The 22,637-nt window shown below is 61.7% G+C and overlaps 1 protein-coding gene across 2 annotated transcripts; it reads left to right on the top strand.

Moving 5' to 3' along the window:
* Positions 1–148: 148 nt before the first annotated feature.
* Positions 149–20,630, top strand: SEPTIN8 (septin 8). Of its 2 annotated transcripts, none has more exons than XM_069483603.1 (10): positions 149–257; positions 10,706–10,826; positions 11,829–12,024; positions 12,395–12,575; positions 13,593–13,754; positions 14,303–14,399; positions 14,599–14,767; positions 14,989–15,121; positions 15,233–15,423; positions 18,065–20,630. In XM_069483603.1, the coding sequence occupies exons 1-10, from the start codon at positions 228–230 to the stop codon at positions 18,105–18,107; spliced, it is 1,323 nt and encodes a 440-aa protein (XP_069339704.1). In that variant the 5' UTR covers positions 149–227; the 3' UTR covers positions 18,108–20,630. The 2 variants fall into 2 exon arrangements, with proteins under 2 accessions (XP_069339704.1, XP_069339705.1); XM_069483604.1 differs by having other exon boundaries at positions 12,389–12,575; positions 17,832–20,630.
* Positions 20,631–22,637: the final 2,007 nt, after the last annotated feature.

Below are 22,637 nucleotides of genomic sequence, written 5' to 3'. Positions count from 1 at the left end.
GGCGGGCTCGGCTGCGCTCTGGGCCGGGCCGGGCGGGAGGCCGGTCCCGCGGGCGGGGGCGGGGGCGGCTCCGCGGCTTCTCCCGCCGCCGCGGCCGAGGGAGTTTCCAGGAAGTGGCCATATTGGATCCATTCAGCCGCAGCCGCCGCGCGGAGCGCGCCCCGCAGCCGCCCGGCCCGCTCCGGCCCCGCGCTCGCCCGGCCCGCGCGCCCGATGCGGAGCTCGCCATGGCGGCCGCGGACCTGGAACGCGTCTCGGTGAGGCCCGGGGCGCGGCGCGCGGGGGACCGGGGCGCGGGGCGGGGGCCGCCCTGCCCGGCCGGGGGCGCGCGGGCCTCGACGCCGCCCGGAGCCGGGACACCGGGGCCGGCTGTCGGCCGCGCTCGCGGCGGGGGGACCGCGGCGTCGCCCGGGGCGCCTTGCGGGGCGGCCGGCCGGGGTCGCCCCCGCGGGCGCAGACAGGGCAGACCCCGTTCGCGGGAAGGAGCGAAGACCCACTCGGCTCCGGGCAGGTGCGAAGACAGCCGGGGCCCCGGGAGCCGCAGGGGAGGATCCGGATGCTCCAGACCCCTGCGCCCGGGGGGTTTGTTTCCGCACAGCTGGGGAGATTCCTGGCCGCGCAGGTGTGTCCGATGGGTGCAGCCGGTGAGGATGAAGCCCGGGGGGTCCGAGGGAGTCCCCCGCACAGCTCGGGGCAGTTGCAGACTTGAGTCCTGAAGACCCTGGTCTGCTTTCCCTCCCTCCCCTGCTCCCCTCCGCCCCGCGCCGCGCGATCCCGGGGCGACCCCAGGCAGGTCAGGCCTCAGTGGTCGGGTCTGCGGCAGCCATTCCCCGGGAACCGGAGCGAGCCCAGACTCGGCCCGGTGGGCGTTTGTTGGGGGCCCAGTCCGGTCCGCCTTCTGCAGGGTTGACGTCCCTGGTGGTCCCTGCAGGGGTCTCTCTGGACCTGAGCCTGCCAACTAACTAAAGGTTTTCGTAATTCACCCCGGGGAGGGAGGCCTGCTGGGGTTGTGTCTGCACGTCCCCTGGTGTCTAAGGCTGGATCTGGGTGTGTCTGGAGGCTGGGACAGTGAAGGAAGCTGTGTCCTCTCGCCAGCATGCGAGGCCCTGGGCGGCTGGAAGGGGGAGGAGAGAGCAGGGGAGGAGGGGAAGGAGGGCCCAGGCTGTCGGGCGGAGGGGGGAATTCTGAATCTGGGGACGATAGCGACTTGGTTCTGGGGCTAAATAAGGCAGCCAGGTCTTACGTAATTAATGCTATAAATACTGCCATCTGAATTTATATATGTAAATTTTCCCTTTAATCTGGAAATACATTGTTGGTCTACTTTGGAAATATGCATAATTAACGCAGGCGCTCTTGGTTTCATAATTTCTAGACTCTAGGGTGTTTTGTTCCCATTGGGAAGGGGGGCTGTGTGTCAGTTAAGTAAGTTTACATACAGGAGGAGCAGATTCAGAGGTTGGGCCGCTCAGATTCACGTCAGCCCTGTGCTGTCAGCTGGAATTTATGTACCCAAGGTGGGCGGCACCTGAATCCCGACGGCCCCGCTGGTTGTCTGGAGGCCGGGAGACCTGTGTGTGCCTGAGTGTCTCTGCGTGTGTGTCTGTGCGTTTTCCGAGCCCGGCTGACCGGAAAGTTATGTCTGGGTCTTGTCTGTGGCCAGAGGTTGCTCTAGCAGTTGATGTTGCAGGTGGGAGTGGTATGTAGACTAACCAGAATCAGACAGCCTGATGGAAAGCCTAGATGCTGCTTGCTGGCCATGTGACCTTGGCAAGTTATTTAACCCTTCATGTTCTCATCTGTATAATGGGATAAAAATAGCTACCTCCTTCACAGGGTTATTTTGAGGATTCAGTGAGACAATCCAGGTGAGGTACTGAGAGCTGTGTCTGGCATGTGGTAAGGGTAATAAATAAATCCACGATACCTAGTGTCCACAGGGACGTGAAGACGGGCCCTCTGTGGAAGAAGGCAGCAGAGAGCGTGTTTGCCTGTTACATGGCACTCTCTGTAGGGACTGCCGTCACTGTACCTCCAGAGGGTTAGCGGAGAGGCCTGCCCTGCCCAGCTGTGGGCTGGACGTCTCCCCGTACCTTCCCAAGTTTGCTCTTGGACCAGTTCTGGGAGGACTTGGGGTGTTACCCCCATGGTGGGCCGAGGCACAGAGAAGGGACTGACTCAGGGGAGGGCGTAGAGCCTGAGCTCAGGGACTTGGTTGCTGTACCGGGTTGAGCCAGAGTCTCCACACCCTCCACGCTTTGGGCTGTCAGCCTCTTGGGAGGACTTAGGGTTGCATTTGGGTGGAGACGGGGTGGAGCTTGGCCTGAATTTAGGAGTCTGGACTCAATTCTCCCCTCTTGGCTTGTCGTCTTGGGAAAATCGTTTCTTCCTTTATCTTGCTATAAAATGGGCACAGCCATACTCATCGAAGAATTCATGGATGGTCAGTTGCAGTCTGTGGCATGTCTGGAAATGCGCTAAGATATCTTGCCAGCTCCGGGATCGACAGCCTGACATCCTGACTGGGCCCTGCTCAACCCTGGTTCAGCCCCGGGGTTAAAATCAGTGTCTCCTGTGTGTGCATGTGTGGGACAGAACCTCTGGGGAGTTTCCCCCTTGGGCAGCCAGACTTCCGTCCATTCTCGCTTTGCCTCTCCTTCCTGGGGCTCTGACCCTGGGGCTCGTCCCTTCCTGCCCCGAGGGCGAGCTCCTGTGTTTCCCCTGTCGCAATCCCGGGGGGCAGGTCAGGCTCCATGGTGAGGATCCTCCAGGGCCCGGGAAAGCGAAGCTGGAGGAGGCGAGGGAAGAAACGTGCGGCTCATGCTGGCCGTCTTCCCAGCCAGTCTCACCCCCGTCTGCTTCATCCCCAGCACCACCTGCCACTTCCGTTGTCACCCCTGTAATCTTGACACTTCCCCACGAAGCAGGCGACCCAGGGAGTGCCTATTCCCTCCTGGAGCAAGACCTGGTGGGAAGGGACGTGGGAGGCGGCCCTGCCACCTAAGTGGGGCTGGTGGCCTCTGTCACAGAGTGGTGTGGTGTCTCCCTGTCCTGTGAAAATGGCCAGCAGCCCCCTTGCCAAGCTGTTTTGCAGGAGGAACGAGAGCGGAGCAAGGGACATCTGTGCCACTCTCGCTGCCTGGTGGTGTTGAGGGTCCCACGTGAGCACCCCTGCAAGGACGCAGCTCCGCCCCCTGTCCCAGGAGGGCCAGGATGCCCCTTGCCCTCCCTCCCTCATGGGCCTCGTGTCCTGTCCTGGGGGCTGAGCAGGAAGGTCCGCTCAGGATCGTGACTGAAATGGGTCAGAGCTGCGAGGCTGGAGGGAAGGCACTGGTGACCCCAGGAGGCACAGGGTAAGAGCCTGACCAGGATGGGCACAGAGAAGTGGCAAGAAGGAGGTGGTCACAGTGCCAAGGCGGAGGGAGAACGGATGGCGGCTGGGAACCCAGGGTCTGACTCTTGTCAAAAGCTTTGGACCGCAGGGAGGACACCGGATGCTTTGTACCGTTATCTTGATGGCAGCAGCCTGAGGTCGGGTGAGAATGCGGACTTTGGTCATTGGCCAGTAAAGGTGGGCCCGAGACCCCAACCCCAGCATCCGAGTACCCCTGGAGATGACGGGGGGGGGGGGTTGGAGTCCTCTGAGGTCTGAGCCCGAGGATGGGCTGGGTGGAAGTGTCATTTGGGGCAGTAACCGCCATGACTGTCTCTCCGTGGCTCGAGTCCAGCCACCAGAGGCCAGCAGCTGCAGGATGAGAGAGCAGAGGGCCTGCGGGCCGGCCAGGCCGTGTCCCTTGCAGCCTCCGCAGCCTCCGTGCTCCATGCTGCCAGCTGGGGTCTCGGGGTCCACAGGCACGGCTCCGAGGCACAGGCCATGCCAGGCTACCAGATGTGGAACCACGCAGACAGGCGGGAGACACATCTGCTTGGGAAAGGGACACCCCAAGGTTGGCGTGCCCTTGTGGCAGGGCTGGGGCCCTCTCTGCCGGCTCCCTGGGGTGCTCTCTGCATCCTCAGGGCTCGAGTGGGGAACTGGCTGGGAGCGGGCAGGGGAGGACAGGGCAAGGGGCATCCTGGCTCCCGCTGCAGTTGCCCTCGGTGTTCTCGGGCAAATGAGATGTTCTCTCAGAACACGTGGCCTCAGGTGGCCCCTATCCTAGCAGCCACGTGAGAGGGACAGAGCCTGGGTGGAGGGAATGAGGCCCCGTTTCAGATCGCGGTGGCTGGCTGTTCTCTGAGGGGCCTCCTGGGCTGGGGCTGGGGTTGGACCCAAGTCCGCTCGCCAGACCTGGCTGTGGGGCCGGGGTGTGAGCCTGACACCCTGCCTGGTGCTGGTGTGGGAAGGCCAGCGGGGCCCTGTGGACCTCTGCCAGGGCACACAGGTGCCATGCTCTCCTCTGCCCCTCCCGGCACCAGCATCTACCTGGGGGGCAGGGAGGCAGGGGCGCCTTTCTGCCCACGTCCGCCTTCCCAGGCTGGGGTCTCACTGGCCGTGCAGCAGAGGCTGCCTCCTCCTTCCGGTGACGTCCAGACCACCTGCGGCTTTCCCTGTAGCGAGGCAGTGGTGGCTGCTGTGGAGTCCCCGAGCCAAGTGAGGAGATAAGAGCACTGGGAGTTCCAGTCCCTTCTGTGACCCTGAGCGCCCACCCCGTCTGCTCTGTGGTGGGCTGGACCACTTCCTCTCAGGCAGTGCAGCAAAGCCCACGAATGTGTCTGCATCCTGGGCCTGGGGGCCAGGGCGGTGAGCGTGGCCCACAACCAGCGGCTGACTCTGAGCTTCCGGGAAATGTGATTTTGACAAGACAAGTGTGAAACAAACCGTCTCAAATTAATACGCTGCAGCCTGGCTGTCCGAGTGCAGAAGAGGAAGAAAGTGCCTCTTGGCGGGACAGGGGAGCAGAGAGAACGGGGTGCTGGGGTCAGGGAAGGGTGGCCTTGGGCTCCTGGGGATAGTTTTGCTGCCAAAGGTTCCATCTCTTCCCAGGGTGGGGTGGGGCAGGACTGGCCTTGTGAGGGTGACCGGTGGCCCCACTGCAGTCTCACTGTGGCTGTCTTGCTGGCACCATGAGGGTGGATCCTGCTTGCATCTTCTCCCAAGTTTTCCATTGCCGCCGTAGGAGAGATGCTCGGTTCCCAGGTGTCCTCAGGTGCATCCCGCTTGTGTTCTTCCTCCCTGGACCATGGTAGCGGCATCCCCACCCCCACCCTCCCACATGTGTCCCTTTGGTTGTTTCCCGTAACCTCTGACCTGGGCTTAGAGACTTGCTGTGGAATCCTGGGACCAGAGCCTAAGCCTTTCCTGGGAAAATTCCTAGGATTCTTCCTGGGCTCAAGGACAGTTGTGCTTAGGACCATGGCTTCTGGCCCGCGGCCTCTGCTCTGGCTATTTCAGGCCACACTGCTGGGAGTGTCTGGAGCTGGGGGTGGGGTGCTTTGTGCCAGGAACACGGGTGGAGAAGGCTCCCGGTGGCGCAGTGACTCCTGGGTTCGTTGCTCGGTGACGTAGTAGGGCCAGCCCAGAGCTGGAGCTGTCTTGGGGAGTGGGCCTCCTGTGTGCCTGGCCGGGTGCACCGGTGAGTGGGTGCTAGGCAGGGGACCCCAGGCGGAGAAACATGTCCGAAGTCCAGGGCACCAGGGAACTCCATGGAAGACCTGGGGTCAGGAAGCTGCTCTGTGTCGAGGATTCGGCGGCCAGGTTCGCCCGTGGTGGGAGCTCTCTCTGCTCCCACCCCAGCAGCCGGTCTGGTTTGAGAGGTTTGATCTCAGGGCTGTTGATTCACTCACAGCTTTCCTGGCTCTGTCGGTTAAGACACTCAGCAGATTCCAGTTCCTTCTGGATAAAAAGCCTGTGTTGTGTGTGTGGGCCGACGGTGAGACACGGTCCGCTCAGATCCCACCTTGCTTCTTGGTAAAAGGGGCAGCCCCTCTTGGCCAGTGGCCAGAGCTGTTTCGAAGGCTCAGAGAACGCATTTCCCAATCAGGAAAAGGGCGTCCTAGTTATCCGCTGGGCTGCGTAACAAAATGCTGTTCTCTATTTTGTTCTGGACGGCCAGGCACGGAGGCACGCAGCGGCTGGAGCAGTTTTTATTTTGGTGGTTGTCTTTGATGAGCCAGAGAAACGATGACACAGAAGCCTGGGGCCTGGCTCAGGAGCAAAAGCTTGTTAGTGATTAGAGACGGGATAATGGCCCCATGGAGTTTCTCACTGTGCGAGCAGAGCTTAGGGCTGCCAACTCTCTGTCTGTTCTGGGGCTTTAAGACATTTAGAGCCCCCTGAGTGAGCACCGGGGAGCTGGGTGTGTGGGCAGGGCCAGAGGCTGTAGCGTCCCCCTCCCGTCAGGCTCCAGGTTGAGTTGTTGGCTCCAAGGCTCCTCACGATGGCGCAGTGTCCGTGGGCCTCTGTGACCCAAGAATGGAGACGGGGCTTGTCCCTCCCGCCCACTCTCCTGCCAGGCCCGGCTGCACTGCCAGGCCTTTGGCCCAGACTGGCCCCCGACCTGCTGTGTTGGGCCCGCATGGTATTCGCAGTGTGTATGGATTGTCAACCTTTGACAACTGCAGGATTTCACATAAAAATCTGGATTTCTGGATTCTCTTGAAAACTTGAAAGATTCAGCAATGCTCGCCCTGCTTCATTCCCCCAGTTGGGAGTTGCGGAGCGGCAGTCGCCGTGGACTGAGCGGAGCGCAGGCTCTGCCGTCCCCGCCGTGCCCACCTCTCCCGCCGTGCCCACCTCCCGGCTGTGCCAGCGGCTGCCTTGCGTCCAGCGCGCAGCAGAGCCACGTGCCCGAAGCGTGGGTTTCATGGTCCTGCCGTCTCCATCCACATCCTGGCTTCGCTTTCCTGGGCAGCGTGGTCTCGGGCAGGTTACAGGACCTTTTGCTGCCTCGGTTGTGTCATCTGTACGGTGGAAATCCTATTGCCGCCTACGTGGTAGGCCCGACGGGTGGACTGGATGAGACTGAATTAGAGTTGCACGCAGCGAGCACTTGATAAATGTTGTCATCGTTGTCATGGTTATCACTGTGCTCCCTTTTATCCATTCGTGTCACCTGCCCGGCTCTGTAGGCATCTGTGTTTGACCTGAGCCCCCTGAGGTTGAGGCTGTGGTGTCCTCACCCTTCGGCCGTCCCGGTGCCTGGCACACAGCAGGGTGTCCAGGGTGCGGGTGGGGCGAGGGTGGGTTGGCCGCCTGCTGCGAGTAGGGAGGTGATGCGGCAGAGTGGTTTGGGCTTGGCCGTCACATCCCTGCTCTGCCCGGCCTGGTGCCCCAGCTTCTTTGTAAAATGGGGGTAATCGTGACATCTGCCCCTCATGGTGGGAAAAAACTAAGAGACCGTGTGATCTGCTGGGCTTGGTTTGCACGTGGTGGTCCTCATCTGTGACATGCGTTCCTTCCCTCGGTTGTCAACCCTGAGACGTTTTGCCGTCCACACCGTCCCGCTCTCTGCTGGCTCTCCTTGCTTCCTCCCTGTTCCTCAGCAGCCAGATAGTGTCACCAGGAAGACTGTAGCTGCCAGGATGCTTCGAGTTGCAAGTGACGATGACTCCACTCGACTGGCTTAGGCAGTGAAGGGGGTATGGCCGGGGGCAAAGGGAAAGGCCAGGTGTCGGGCAGACACTGGCTTGCTCTCTCTGCTCTGTGATTTCCCTGGCTCTGTTGTCCTCTGTGAGTGACTTCAGCCTCAGGCTCGCTCCCCCAATGGTCACACCTGGGCCACTTGCCTGTTCCTACGCCCACGCCCATGGTGGGATCGTGCTGACGGGCTCCCAGCCCTGGAGTCGGAGCTCTGGCAAACTGCTGACGTTATTTCTGCGTCGTGGTAGCTGGGACGTGTGGGAGATGCTTTGGAGACTGCCGGCTCCTCCCCGGCTGTGAGCCCGCTCAGCCTAGTAGGCAGCGGGGGCAGGCACCCTGGGGCAAGCAGAGCAGCTGAGATCACGTGTTGTTGATGCCAAGTGTATGCGTTAATGAGAGTCACCCCTCAGCGGAGGTGGGAGGTCAGATCAGCCTCCTGAGACCAGGGAAAACAGCACCATCTCCCTCGGGGACCGTGGCTGTCCTTCCGGGTGTGTACATGTGTGTCACGTGCCCCATAGGCTGACACCCACTGGTCCCTGCTGCTTCTGAGCAGACATGGCCCCGGGTCTGCAGCCCCTGCAATGACGGTGGCATTCCAGCTACAGCTTGGGGGTGTCGACCTCCCTGAACTCCACACACGTCCCCCGAGAGCTGAGCTGTGTGAGTTGCTGAGCGTGATAGGTGGGCTTACGTGAGACCCCTGGTGCTGCTCCTAGCCTCTGGTGGCTGGAACTATGAGAAAGTGGGGAAACTGAGGAACGGGACGGCGTCTGTTTCTCAGTAAGTACTCACAGCAGAGTGTGTGTGTGTGTGTGTGTGTGTGTGACTGTGTGTGTGTGGTTTCCAGACGCAGCTGACTCGGTGGGTTCTGGCGGCAGGCTGCAGGATGTTGGATTGCATCCTGATTGTGTCACCCTTGGAAGAAGAGCATGAATAAACACACAGCCTTCTCTGCAAGCACAGCACGCCTTAAATTGGGGGGATTTTCAGTCTCGCCTGAAAAGAAAGAAGCTCGAGACTGACTGTTCTGTCTTCCATTTGATCCTCACCCGCCGTGAGCAGGTGGGAAGGAGACTGAATAGTGAAGCCCCGTGTAAGGCGGCCCACGCGGGTGCCGCGGCATCGAGGACGGTGTCCAGTGACTTGTACAGGGTGGTGGCGTCCAGCGCGCTGGGCATGGCCATGGGGGGGAGGAGGTGGTGAGGGGGGAGGACGGCAAACCTGACCTCCCCCAGCCATTCGAGAGGCTTATGGAATAGGTGGAGAAACCAGATGTATAAAAATGGGATAACCAATAGTACAAGGAAAGGGGATCCCTGCCAGGTGAGGGGTCTGGAATGTGAGTACCCAGTGGCCAGGTGAGAGCGGGTGTCAGGGAGGAGGGACAGTGAGCTCTAGAGCCCAGGCAGGGGGCAGAGTTTGAAAAGTGCATTCGGCGTCACCAGCTGGGCTGGGGCTGAGCCTGAGGAAGGCCTGGGCCACCACACCAAGGGCTTGGACCGACCGGCATCCTAGGCTCTGTTTCCTGTTTCTGACGTGGGCACCAGGGAGAGAAAGCTGCCTGTGGGGCCCTGTTGTCGGGTTATGTTTGCAGCCCTGAAGGGACCTGGGCGCGAGTGGAGAGATTGGGACGAGGTGCCCTGGGGACAGGCGACAGGGAGAAAGGGTTGGCTCTAGCACAGGGCTCCCCGGAGAGAACAGGGTTAGGGGTAACCCTGACGTGTTTGCGGGGCTGGTGCAGCCGCCCAGAAGGCTCTCAGCACATGCACTTCAGAGTGACCGGTCCGGGCTGCGGTGCCGGAGGGCACCGGTCGGAGGGAGGAGTGGCTGGAGGGGTCAGGCCGAGGCGGTGTGCTGCCTACGGCTGCAGAAGTCAGGCGCTCAGCCCTGGCGCCGGGGTGAGCCATGTGCAGGGCGGGAGCCAGGGCCCCGTCCCGTCCTGAGCCCCCGGGCCCGTGTCTGCACCTGCACAAGGGCCACCACGGCCCTGATGAGCAGCTCAGGCTGGCTCAGCTGCGCCTGCGTCCTCCCTTCTGGAGCCGTGGGCACGTGGCAGGTGACACTCTGACCGCCTGCCTCTCCCGTCCTTCCTCTTCCTAGCTGACGGTCAGGGCAGGGGGGCTCAGGAATGGAGGAGGCCTGTTTCTGCCCAGCGTGGAGCTGTCCGGGGCCTGCCCTCGAGAGGGGCTGAGCCTGGGAACACTTCACCCCGTTCCCAGGGAAGCCGGGGAACTGTTCACACAGATTGGAGCCCGGCAGTGGCCGTCTGCTTTGGGTCCTCGTGTTTTCGTTCTGTGGTGCTGTGGGCCGACTCCAGTGGCCCCGGCTCACGTGGGGCCTGCTGCCATCTCTCTGCGAGGGCCCGGCCCCCACACCCTCGCCCAGAACCCTCTGCCTAAACAGCCGGGGCTGGGGTGGGCTGGGAGTAGGAGCGGGGCAGGAGCAGGAACCCAGGGGTCTCCAGAGAATACCACTGACGCAGGAGGGAGGAAGCCTCAGGGAGTCACGTCACCGTCCCTTCAGAGACTGCCCCTGAGCCCCAGCGGTGGGCCGTCTGCATGAGGGCCGGCTTCTGTATCTGTGACTTCCTCGCTTGGTTGTGTGAGGAGCGGGGGTGACCGTGGAGGACCATGAGCCCAGCCTGGGCAGGGAGACCCCCCTGACGGAGTGTGAGGGGTCGGGCTGGACCTGCCTCCGCTTGAATCCTGCTTCAACAGGAGGGTCTGGGAGCTCTGGGGGATCTGGGAGGTGCAGCAGCATCACCCCATCCTCAGAGCTGGCTGCAGGAACAAGCTCTCTGATCGGGGCCTCTTCCTAGGCCCTGGGGCCACCCAAGCCAGGAGGGGTGGAGCCCCAGGCATCCCTGCCCATCCCAGGTAGCACAGAGCCTTTCCCAGGGCGAAAGGCCTTTTCCAAGGTGGGACTCTGGGGTCCTGAGGGTCACTGGGCTCTGGAGTCCGGGGGTCAGAGCTCTGGTGTGCTCAAGACACGTCCTGAGATTTGCTGAGAATCCCGATGGGGGCAGGGCTGGTTTAACTCAGGCTCAGCCTCCCCCCAGCTTGGCCTTTCGCCCCAGGGGGCTGAGCGCCTGGCTTGATTCCTGCTCGATTCCTGTCTCCGCAGAGCGCAGAGCCGGAGCCCCGGAGCCTCTCTCTGGGCGGCCATGTGGGCTTCGACAGCCTCCCCGACCAGCTGGTCAGCAAGTCGGTCACTCAGGGCTTCAGCTTCAACATCCTCTGCGTGGGTGAGTGTCACGGCCCAGCCGGGGCGGCCTCCGGCGAGGCTGGATGGGAACCACCTGGGAGACGGGGTGTCCTTGCCCTGGGCTCCTGGAGAGCTGCAGGGTGGGACTCCGGGGGGTCGGACGAGGGCTTGGTTGGTGTCTCTGCCAGAGTTGAGGACAGAGAGGGGGCTGGGACCTGACAGTTGTCATGCAGCACAAACGGTGATTAGGCTCATGAAAGTGCTTTGTAAACTGTGGGTGTTTATCACAGGGATTTAGATTCATTTATCCATTTGTTTACTTGAACATTTGCTCATTTACTTGTCCCTACTGTGTGTCAAGGACGCTATGGCAAACAGGACTGTGCCCCCCTCGCAGTGTCACGTAGTGGGTCTCCAGCGCCCGTCGGCACCAGCACAGCCCAGGCGGGGCCCTGGGAGGCTCCTGCACCTCAAGGCCTGGGACTCCCAGGAGGGCGCAAAGTGCTCTGCCGGACCCTCTGTGCGTGTCCCCCCCCCCCCCCCCCCCCCGGGGGGCAGCCTGTGCAGAGCCCCGCCCCCGACAGCCAGTGAAAGTCACGTGGAGCTGGAGCTGCCCGGGGCACATGGACTGAGCCCCCGGTGGCCTCAGACGCTGGCCCTGCTGCCCCGTGGCCGTCCTGGCCGGGCGGGGTGGGCAGAGCAGGCTGTGTGTTAGGGGCCTGGGTCCCTCGGAGGCCAGTGGGGCCGACATAGCTGCCCACTCGGCGTCTGCCCCAGTTCCCCAGGAAACGGGTCACACGTCCCACGGGCTGTGCCTTGTGTCCAGGTCCACCTTTTGGCTGTTTCTTCCACGTTATTTCTGAGGCCACTGAGGAAGGGAGAGCTCCTGGGCATGGGGACAGCGAGGGACGGGTTGTGGGGCCTGCCCCTTCTCTTATGCGGAGCCGCGGTGCCTGGCCCCGCCTGGCCTCGCCACCAGCCAGGGGCAGCCTGGTTCCAGCCTTCGATGCCCACTCCTCCCGCTCCTGTCCCCGCTCCCCAGGGGAGACCGGCATCGGCAAATCCACGCTGATGAACACGCTCTTCAACACGACCTTCGAGGCCGAGGAAGCCAGTCACCACGAGGCGTGCGTGCGGCTGCGGCCCCAGACCTACGACCTCCAGGAGAGCAACGTGCAGCTCAAGCTGACCATCGTGGACGCTGTGGGCTTCGGGGACCAGATCAACAAGGATGACAGGCAAGAGGCGGAAAGGGCGGCCCCGGCCGGCTCCCCCCACCCCAGCCACCTTGGCCACGGCTCTAAAACTCTACCCGAGCTCCTCACTCCACACCGCCCCCTATGAGTAGCTGAGCCCCTCACTCCACACTGTCCCCTACGAGTAGCCGAGCCCTTCATTCCAGGGGCCCGGGGAGGCCTCTGGGGCGACCTCTGAGGCCCGGTGGCAGCTAACTGACCAGTGACTCCTTGGAGGGTCAGGAGAGGCGGCCGCCTACCTGTGCCCAGACAGGGGTCCCCAGGAGAAGCTGTCTGTCCCCGGGGAGGAGGCCCGCGGGTGGCCCGGCTCCGCCGCCCACCTCCTGGGTGACGGAGCCGTCTGTAGTTACAGGCCCATAGTTGACTACATCGACGCGCAGTTTGAGAACTACCTGCAGGAGGAGCTGAAGATCCGCCGCTCGCTCTTCGACTACCACGACACGAGGATCCACGCCTGCCTCTACTTCATCACGCCCACGGGCCACTCCCTCAAGTCCCTGGACCTGGTGACTATGAAGAAACTGGACAGCAAGGTGTGTCCCCCCGGCCCCTCCTTGTTCCGTGTCTCCCACTGGGACGGACGTGGCTGCGGTGGGACGACCCTCCGTGGTCCTGGGACTGGTGGGGACTTACAGACAGCCCCCTGGCCTGGTCCTCGCTGTGTCTGTCTTGCGTCTGTCCCTGCTGCCCCAGGGCCCCCACTGCTCTGGGCTCCTCCTCCGGCGCCCCCTGCCCTGGTCCTGAGCCCCCTCCTTCCAGCTGAATCTGTCCTCATTCCCAGCCTGCTGCCCCTCCCCCCCAGCTCCCTCCACCTCCCTGGGACCCCTACCCCAGGGCGTCCCCTTCCCTTGTCAGCCTCTACTCACTTCTCTCCCTCAATTCCTAATTCTAGTTCCTGCCTTCACCTCCCCTTTCCTCCCCGACACGGGTTTTCCTTGGTTCCTTCTGAGCCCGCCAGGGAGAGGGGGGCTAAGCCCCACACCTGGGATGTGAATGAGGAGTGGGTGTTGTGAGGGCAGCTTTGTGGGGGAGACAGGAAGGCTTGGGGGTCCTAGAGGGCGTGTGATCCCACAGTCACCCGTCAGCGCTCATGGCCCTGCCCTCTGCACCTCAGGTGTGCGTTTTTGTTGTGAAAAATGGGATCCCCTTGGCCTGGGAGATTCTGAGATCTTCCTGTGGCCACTGTGGCCGACAGGTCATCCTGCCTGTGGGGCGCTCAGCCCCCTCCCCCTGCCGCTGCCAGGCCCAGGCCAGTTAGGACCTTCAGAGCGTCTGGGTCAAAGCTGGGTATGCTGGTGGGGCCAGCTTGGGCCTGGGTGGTGGTCTTGGGGAGCCAGGGCTGCAAGAAGCACTGCAGCCAGTTGCTGTAACCCGTTGGAATGGCCACAGGTGGCTGGGTTTGGGTCAGGCCTGCCCACGGCAGTAGCTTCATCTCTCTGGCTTCCTGCCCCTCTGCCCAGGGACGTGGCCTGGGCGTGGCTGTCCACAGTCAGGGAGCCACTGCTCGAAACAGCCGGCCAACCCGCTGTCCCCACCCCTGACCTGGGCAGGTGAACATCATCCCCATCATCGCCAAGGCTGACACCATCTCCAAGAGTGAGCTCCACAAGTTCAAGATCAAGATCATGGGCGAGCTGGTCAGCAACGGCGTCCAGATCTACCAGTTTCCCACGGATGACGAGGCCGTGGCCGAGATTAACGCAGTGATGAACGTGAGCGTTGGGCTCCGGGGCCACACAGAGCTCAGACAGCCCCAGGGGACTCGCTCCCCAGAATGCCGGTCGTAGCTTCTCCAGGACGGGGCTGGGCATTTGGAGCTGGCTGGGCCTGGGTCTTGTGGGCAGGGACAGGAGGAATCTGCCATTGGCTTTGCGCCGGGGGTCCCCCCAGGTTTGAGTGTCACAAGGTCTGGACTCAGGCTAGGAACCGGAAGCCTGCAGGCGTGGGCAGGCCTGAGCCAGGGTTTGGGCACCTGGGAGGGAGCCAGGCCCTCAGGTCCTTCCAGGGAGCTCCGACAGCCCCTGGGGAGCCCGAGGGCTGAAGGAACAGCCCGGAGAGTCGGGAGCACCGGGGAGGGGCTGTGAGGGTTCAGCCCCTCCCCTGTCTGGAGTTCTAGAACATGTCTCCTGCAGAGAGCTGGGAAGTGAGCATCCGGCCCTGGGGCCTCTGTTCGCCCGGCAGCTCCTCCTGGGCCGGGGGCGGTGAGGGCGTCTCCGTCAGCCGCGCCAGCTCACGCTCGCTCGCTTGGGCCCCTTTCCAGGCACACCTGCCCTTCGCCGTGGTGGGCAGCACCGAGGAGGTGAAGGTGGGCAACAAGCTGGTCCGAGCACGGCAGTACCCCTGGGGAGTGGTGCAGGGTGAGTGTGGCGGGAGGGCCCGTCCCCAGCAAGGGCCTGAGCGCCGTCCCCGTCCCGCCCTGCTGCTGTCCCACGTGTCCCCCCGGGTCCCTGCCCTGGCTCTGCGGAGTCTGCCTGTAGCAGCCTGACTGCTGTCCCCCGCACTGTCCCCCCTGCCCACCTGTGTGCCTGCCGACCCCCACGGGGCCTCTGCCCTCAGTGGAGAACGAGAACCACTGCGACTTCGTGAAGCTGCGGGAGATGCTGATCCGCGTGAACATGGAGGACCTGCGCGAGCAGACGCACAGCCGGCACTACGAGCTCTACCGGCGCTGCAAGTTGGAGGAGATGGGCTTCCAGGACAGCGACGGTGACAGCCAGCCCTTCAGGTGACAGCCTGAGCAGGGAGCGAGCCGTCGTCACCGTCACAGCCAGACTGGCTGTGTGTGTCACGGCCACACAGACTGGCATCTGTGCCCTGGGGTCTTGGGAGCCGGGCGGAGGCTGTTGGGCCCCCAGTGGCCCTAGTGCCCCGTGGCTCTGCCCCTCTGGCTCTGCCTGCCCTTCCCCCGTCACCCCACCCCGGCCCTGCTTTCCTGCACCTCCGCAGCCTGCAAGAGACCTACGAGGCCAAGAGGAAGGAGTTCCTGAGTGAGCTGCAGAGGAAGGAGGAGGAGATGAGGCAGATGTTCGTCAACAAAGTGAAGGAGACGGAGCTGGAGCTGAAGGAGAAGGAGCGGGAGGTGGGTGCTGGGCCTGGGGGCCGTGGTGAGCAGGAGGAAGGCGGGCAGGGCGGCCGGGGTGCAGCCCCTCCGCGCCCCCTGCCCAGGCTGACGCCCCCGCTCTGCTCCCAGCTCCACGAGAAGTTTGAGCACCTGAAGCGGATCCACCAGGAGGAGAAGCGCAAGGTGGAGGAGAAGCGCCGGGAGCTGGAGGAGGAGACCAACGCCTTCAACCGCAGGAAGGCGGCGGTGGAGGCCCTGCAGTCGCAGGCCCTGCACGCCACCTCGCAGCAGCCCCTGAGGAAGGACAAGGACAAGAAGAAGTAGGTGGCGGGCATGGCTGCTGTCCCCTGCGCTCTCTGCTGCTGCGGGCCCTGTGCGTCTGCCCTCATTCCTGCTCCTCCTCACTGTCCTTTGCTCATTTCCCGCTTTGCTCTTTCTCCCCTGCGCCCCTGTCCCACCTCTTTCTTGCTCACCTTTCTCTCTCTCACCGGTGACACCCCGCAGTCCGGATCACGCTCTGTCCTGCCTTCTCCTCCCCCTCTGTCCCCCACCCCTGCGGTCTCGGTCGCGGTCGCGGTCTCAGTCTCGGGTGCCGGGTTCTCACCCGCATTTGCTCTCCTGCAGCCCCCCAGCCCCCTGCTGCTCTGTGCCAAGGGCTGCGCCACACAGGCGGGGGTTGGGGGGAGCTGCAGGGTCTCGGGGAACTCGGGGAAGGTCTTCAGGCCAGGAGAGGGACACAGCCTGGGAATATCAGCATTTCCAGCCAGATTCCAGAAGCTCCTGCGGTTTCTGCCTGGACGGCCGTGGCACGTCCCTCCTGAGTCTCTGAAGTCGTGGATGTGGCCCCGTGTCGCTGGCAGCAGGGACTCAGGCCCAGCTGCACTAACAGCGCCCCCCCCCACGCTTTAGTCACTGCGCAGTTGTCTTAAAGGGCACGTGGGACTGAAGGGGGACAGTGTCTCCCGGCAGGGGCTCTGTGGGGTCTGCTGGGGAGGCCAGGCTTTTCCCAGCACGGGGGGTGCAGTCAGCCTAGTGGCCAGGTGGGGGCAGCTCTGAGTCACGTTCCTCACAGCCTGTCTCCACACCCGTAGCTGGGGTACAGGGGTCCTGGCTCCTGGGGACCGCCCCCCTCCCTGCCATGCGTGGTCCCCTGCCAGCTCACACCGTAGGGGTCTCGTCCATCTCTGCATCTCCCGGCCCTGGTGTCAGGTGCCGACTTTCTCTTGCCAGTGCGGGAACTCAGCAGCTGTCCCCATCCTGGTCCTCGTTCTCGGGGTCTGTTTCCTCCTGGAATGTTTGGGGACGTTTGTGCCCAGGCACCTCCTTCCCTGGTGGCAGTGGAGCCTAGCAGTTAGGGCCGCGGAGTGCATGGTTAGCTGTGGCCCTGGGGTGTGCTTGAGGCATTAGCACTGCGCCCCCCTTCCTCCCCCAGTGTTGCATTTCCTGACATGCACAAGCAGCACACGCACACACACCCGTGCACACACGCTGCCTCAGTCTCCCCATGCCCCAGCACACAGGCTCAGGCACACGTCTCCTAGCGCACAGAACGTGCACAGAGACGCAGACACCTGCTGAGGAAAAGACAATTAAAAGACTTCTCCCTGGGGAGCCTGGGGGTGGCGAGGGACGCAGAACTAGGCATGTAGGAGCTGGATGCCAACTCTCCTTCCTACGGTCTGCCCTCTGCTTTGGGACAAACGCTCCTGCTCTGTGTAATCTCCCCCGTCACGATGCCCAGGGCCCCTCCCCGGCTGCTGGCAGTCCCGGGAGGGATGAGCCCCTGCCTGGCCCCAGGGAGGACCCCAGCCCGTGCTCCCTCAGCCACGTGACTTTCCCCTCTGCCTGGCATTTGCTTCTGGCCCTGGCCCCGTGTCCAGCTCTCGGCGTGGTGGGCGTGGAGGCTTCGTGGGCTGGAGCCTGTGTGGGTTTCAAGCCGGCAGCTCAGAAATCTGGTTTCTCCTGGGGCAGGGGGCAGGGGTGGGTGGAGGTCTGTGACCCAGGGCTGGCACCCAAAGTGCCTTTGCCCTACCTCCCGGCAGCGTGGCCCAGGCCATCCTGTGAAGGAAAAGGTAGGCAGGGTCCCCTAGGAGAGAAGCTGCAGAGAAGCCACTCAGAAACCGAAGATGAGGACCCGTGGCCGGGTCAGGGTGTGAGGCCAGGGAGGTCGGGTGCAGGCAGGGACTCGTCCCTAATGTCTGGTCTCCCTGCTTTCCCCATGTGGCCTGGGCTCCTTGGTTTGTCCCCTGGGCCTGGCCTGAAAGACAGGTCTTTTCTGTTTGCTGGACATGCCAGAAAGCTCCAGTCAGTTTGGCCTCTGGGAGCGAGAACTCTCCTGTGCCGCCTTCCGGAGGCCTGGAGTGGGCCGGGTGGGGTGGCCGGGAGCACCCCTCCCCCTGCCCCGGTCACCGTGGGGACAGGGCGCGTGGGGAGTGCCTTTGGCGGGGGGGCCGGTATTTTTCATGACCGTTTATTTGAATAGCTTTGATCGATTATACTTAGTCTTCAAATTTTAATCCAGTTTTGCAAAATTACTTCCCAGTCAGATCTTGACCCTCAGCCCGGGACGCCACTCAGGGAAGCGAGTTCTCTGCTTTGTGCCAGGCAATGCCAAACTGACTGCTCTTTCCCGGTGTCTGTCTCGCTGTCTTTTGCTTCCGTTTGATTTGGTCTGCGTATCTTTTAATGTGTCTGTTTTTGTTTTGTTTGTTTTATTTTTATTTTTCAGTTAACGCACGCACAGACTTACATGTCAAGAGTGGACTTTAGACTTTCATGTGTTAAGTTGCTTGAGTTACACCCTGTGACCCTTCTCCCGTAACACGGTGTGAGGACGGCCTGGGAGCCGGTACAGACTCCAGTGTTTACAGCCTCGCTTGGCCCGCCCGGGCCACCCTCTATGCAAACACGCAAAAGCCATGAATGCTGGAATCCAAAACTGACAAGGTTTATTTTTTTCAGAGCCAGTGGCTGGTCTTCCATTTACAGTGTCACTATCCCTTGACGGAGCAGTCATGTGCGGCTCTGGCGAAGGCCCGGCCGGCGACGCCCGGCCACGCTGGGCCTGGCCGTTCGGCGTCGAGACGGCAGCTCGCCGGGCGCCCCGGGCGCAGCCCCGTGGTCTGGTACACCTGCCGCAAAATTCGCCCGACTCCCCTTCGTTTTAATTTTTCTAACCTAGAGCTTAATTTTAATAATAACTTTAAAACACTTCTAAATTTTTATTTTGGCACCAGCGTAAAGACAAATAATATCCTCTCCCATTATTTTCATAAATAACACAGATTCTCTGGTTTTTAAAAACTAAAAATATCTCTAAACCTTTCTTATGTATAAAAGCACCCCTATAATATACAGGGAGAGGTGGGCAATAAACTTCCTGTAATGACAATGTTTGGAATTTCTTTACGGATGAAAGAGGAACACGAGTAAGACCATGCCCAGTGTTTCTACCGTGAATGTAAATGGAACAGCAGCCCAAGCCATTGTCTCTGTGCCCAGCGGTGCTACCCGTGAGCGGGGACCGACTCCGTGTGTGTGTGTGTGTGTGTGTGTGCGCGCGCGCGTGTGTTAAATGTTTGACTCCAGTTCAACCCACCCCCGCCCCAACCCTGCGTGTTCCAAATGCAAAGAGTGCTCAGGGGGGAAACGGTTGTTCCCTCAAGGTCGTTGTTTCTTCTTTCCTGGCTGAGTCACAGGGTGGAGAGATGACGGTGTCTGATGTGTAGGGACAGTTTAAGGGGGGACTAGCAGACAAGGAGCTTTCCCCCTTCAGCTGTGCTCTGTAGGCAGCATTTTAAGAAGGTACTAGTAGCGTTGGTTCTCCTGTGCTCCTGTTGGTTTCCCAGCCACCGGGAGTATCAAGGCTGAGAACAGGGCCTGGTACAATGGGAGATGGAAGTGAATGGGCGGCAGGAGGGACGTCCTTTGGTGCTGGGCGGGGCGCCGCCCGGGGGACCGCACGGCCGGGCGCTGCCGGGCGGGGAGGCTCAGGAGGCTGCGCCCACTCACTGCTGAGTTGGTGGTTTGCCTTTCGTGCCTGCTGTCCTCCCAGCCATCGCTGCTTCCCCCTTCCTGCCTGGCCTGCTTTATTGACTTCCAGGACCAAGTCCTGGCTTCCTCCGCCCTTCCGAGAGGATGTTCCACGGGGAGGGGGAGGGGCGCGTTGTCTGGGTCCACTGAGGCACGGCCAGGAGGAGGCAGTTCCCGTGGGAGCCGCTCTCTGTGCCGGGCGTAGAGCGCGTTCTGCGGATGCTCAGAGCGAACATTCTCCAACCGCTCTGCCAGGACCAGGGGGAGATCTGGATTTTGTGGGGCTGGAAGCTTGAGTATTTAGGAAGACTTCTTTAAGAAAAAGAATATGAAAATAAAATTAGGTACAGGCCTTGGAAGGGGCCCTGAAGATTAAGCTTCTTGAGCTTCAGCAGATCCACCTCGGGTCGTGACTGAAAACTGCTCCTTCCACGTGGGAACCGTCTGCAACGGGAACCAGCGCGGGAGGCAGAGGTGGGCTGCGAGGGGCCCGTCTTTAGGGTCATTACGTCTGATGTGTGTTCAGTCGGGTCAAAGTACGACCTTTCAGATAGCTTCTCTCAGCTCATGTTTTTCTGACGATGAGGCCTGGTGACCCAGCAGGAACAGTGGTTATATAGGAGGTGACAGCGTCTGGTTCGTGGGCCAGCCTGGGAACGCTGGCGTGGGCAGCCCGTGGCCCCACCCTGGGCGTACAGGAGGGGCATAACTGTGGCTGGGGGCTTGCCTGTGGGCCCAAGACTTCCTGCATCTCCAGGGAGACCCGACAGACGTGGGTTTTCTGGGGTCTGAGCTGCCTCCACAGGTCCCATCAGCTCTAGCAAGTCACTGCTCCTGTCCCCCTGCTGTCGTGTTCGGAGTTTTGTCATCTTTAGCTGAGACCAAATTAATCCTTGGTGCACAAGGTGAGCTTAAAACTTGCCGTTATTTAACAAGCTACCCCTCGTGGAATGTGACCGTGTCTTCAGAATCTAATGTATCCCTTTTTTTTTTTCTCATTGCCATCTGTTTGCATTATTACTGTTGTCATGTAGGATCATGTTGGCATTTACTATCACGTCTTTCATAAACCCTGTTGGTTTGGGATAGAAGGAAGGGTCACCATACAGTTTATGGTCCAAACTGGGACTTTTGAGAGAGAAAGGGGTTGTTGTTAACAAATACGCCCGGTCAGCAGGCAGAAACCAGAACTGTCCCGAGTAACCTGGGCTGTGTGGTCTCCCTGGCTGTGGGAACCGGGCACGGGTGGTTTGTAGCCGTGCAGGCTGACTACATGTATGTTCATGTATGTCTGCGTGTGGACTCCTTGTTAAGTGGGGCGCATGTTACTGGCTAAGGCCTGGGAAGTGCTGCTTGCTAGTCTGTTATGTTAACGCGCGTTTCTAAAACTCTTCGCTTGTTGATTCATTTTCTCCTTCATTCATTGACTGTTTTGTTCCTTTCCATTCACTTTGTACTCGTTTTTTTTTCCCATTAAATTTTGCATTTATTTTGAGTTTTTGTGGTGTCATTTTTTGGGCAGTAGCTTTTCTGATTTAACAAGTTTCCTGAGCCTATTAATCTGCTATAACTGATAAAATACAGCTTGTGTTTTCTGTGAGCTTTGGTGGAGGCTGCTCTACTTCTGCAGGAATTACATTTTGACAGGGGATCCTGCTATCCGTCTGTGAAAGGCTCTCGGACGAGTGTGGGGTGGGGGACGCAGGCACAGTTAGGACAGGGAGGGTGTAGCCTGTGGTCTGCGCGTCTGTGCTGGGCACATGGCAGGAGAGCAGGCGCACGCTGCCCTCGAGGAGCCGACGTCCTTGTCAGAGGCTGGACGTGGGACAGCTGACGCTGGAATGCTGACGTGCGGGATCTCTCTGAATTGCACCACGTGTGTTAGCTCCTCTAATCCTCATCATAATCCCGCAGTTAGTACCATCACCCCCATTTCATAGGCGAGGCGTAGGGAGCTTAAGTGATCACCCAGCGTCACATAGCAAGTAACTGGAGGAGCCGAGATTCGAACCCTTAACTCCTGAGTGACCGCCGCTCCTTGGCATCCCAGTGAAGCGGTGGGAGAAGAGTGGGAACGTGGCCAGTGTTAGAGTGTCCAGTCAGCGGTGTGGGCTGGGGGACCTGAAGTGGCTTTGCAGAGGTGGGGTGCCCCGGGGCACAGGTTTGGCTGAGGCAGGACAGACTGGTGGTTAAAGGAAGTGATAGCGAATCCGGGTGTTTATTTGTTGAGGAACTTTCTCTGTTGGGTCCCGGGTAGACTGGGAAAACCAAAATGAGAAGACGGAGGCAGAGGCTGGGGCGGCAGGGAGCCGGGCACGCAGACATCCCTGACGAGGCGGTAGCGCAGCTCTGCCCACGGGACGGCGGCCGGGGACAAGTCTCCACTGAGCTCTGAAGGACAGAGACTGCCGGAAGCCGGGGAGAAGGGCCTCCTTGGTGGAGGGGACACGGCGGTGCGACCCCTCGCCCATTTGGGGGAGGTGCTGTCGGACCAGCTTAAGAAAGGCCCATGAGGCCCCTCGCCCCGCGCCTCCCGCAGCCCCCTGCCTTTCCCGCGGCCCCCTGCCTTTCCCGCGGCCCCCTGCCTTTCCCGCGGGCCCCCTGCCTTTCCCGCGGCCCCTGCCTTTCCCGCGGGCCCCCTGCCTTTCCCGCGGCCCCTGCCTTTCCCGCGGCCCCTGCCTTTCCCGCGGCCCCTGCCTTTCCCGCGGCCCCTGCCTTTCCCGCGGCCCCCTGCCTTTCCCGCGGGCCCCCTGCCTTTCCCGCGGCCCCCTGCCTTTCCCGCGGCCCCCTGCCTTTCCCGCGGCCCCCTGCCTTTCCCGCGGCCCCTGCCTTTCCCGCGGCCCCTGCCTTTCCCGCGGCCCCCTGCCTTTCCCGCGGGCCCCCTGCCTTTCCCGCGGCCCCCTGCCTTTCCCGCGGCCCCCTGCCTTTCCCGTGGCCCCCTGCCTTTCCCGCGGCCCCTGCCTTTCCCGCCGCCCCGGCCTCCGCCGCCGAGCATCCCTCCATCCCCACGTTCTGCGGCCGCACCGGTCGCCGCCTTGCCGCGTGCAGGGACGGCAGGAGACAGGGGTGTCCGTGTGTCTCCCACAGCAGGGATTCCCGTCGCTGCGCTGAGGTGGGATGTGAGTCCCTAATGTCAGAGGAGGATTTCAGAGGGGAGGAGGATGACAGGGACCAAGGCAAGCCTGAACAGCACACAAGGCTTGTTAGAGCTCGAAAGTGGAACTTTGGCAATACGAAGTTAGCTTCTCTAAAGGAGAGTTACATCAATTATCAAAAGGCAAAGCAACACGGTTGTCTCTTATCCCAGTGGGGCTCCCAGCTCTTCCTTCTCCAAGAGACGGAGCGTTGGGCCGGCTCTGGGGACTCAGCTCATGTCCAGAGCCACCTGGGTGGAGACCCAGACGCCTCCCAGCAGTGCCCCGGACTCTGAGACAGCCTGAGCTGGTGTGGCCCTCGTGACGCGCTTCCGCCACCGCAGCGCCAGCCCACGCTGGAAGGGAGG

Source organism: Eulemur rufifrons, chromosome 10 (assembly GCF_041146395.1).
Source record: "Eulemur rufifrons isolate Redbay chromosome 10, OSU_ERuf_1, whole genome shotgun sequence".
NCBI lineage: Eukaryota > Metazoa > Chordata > Mammalia > Primates > Lemuridae > Eulemur > Eulemur rufifrons.
The sequence above is the reverse complement of the archived record's forward strand: the minus strand, read 5'-3'. Positions and strand labels throughout refer to the sequence as shown.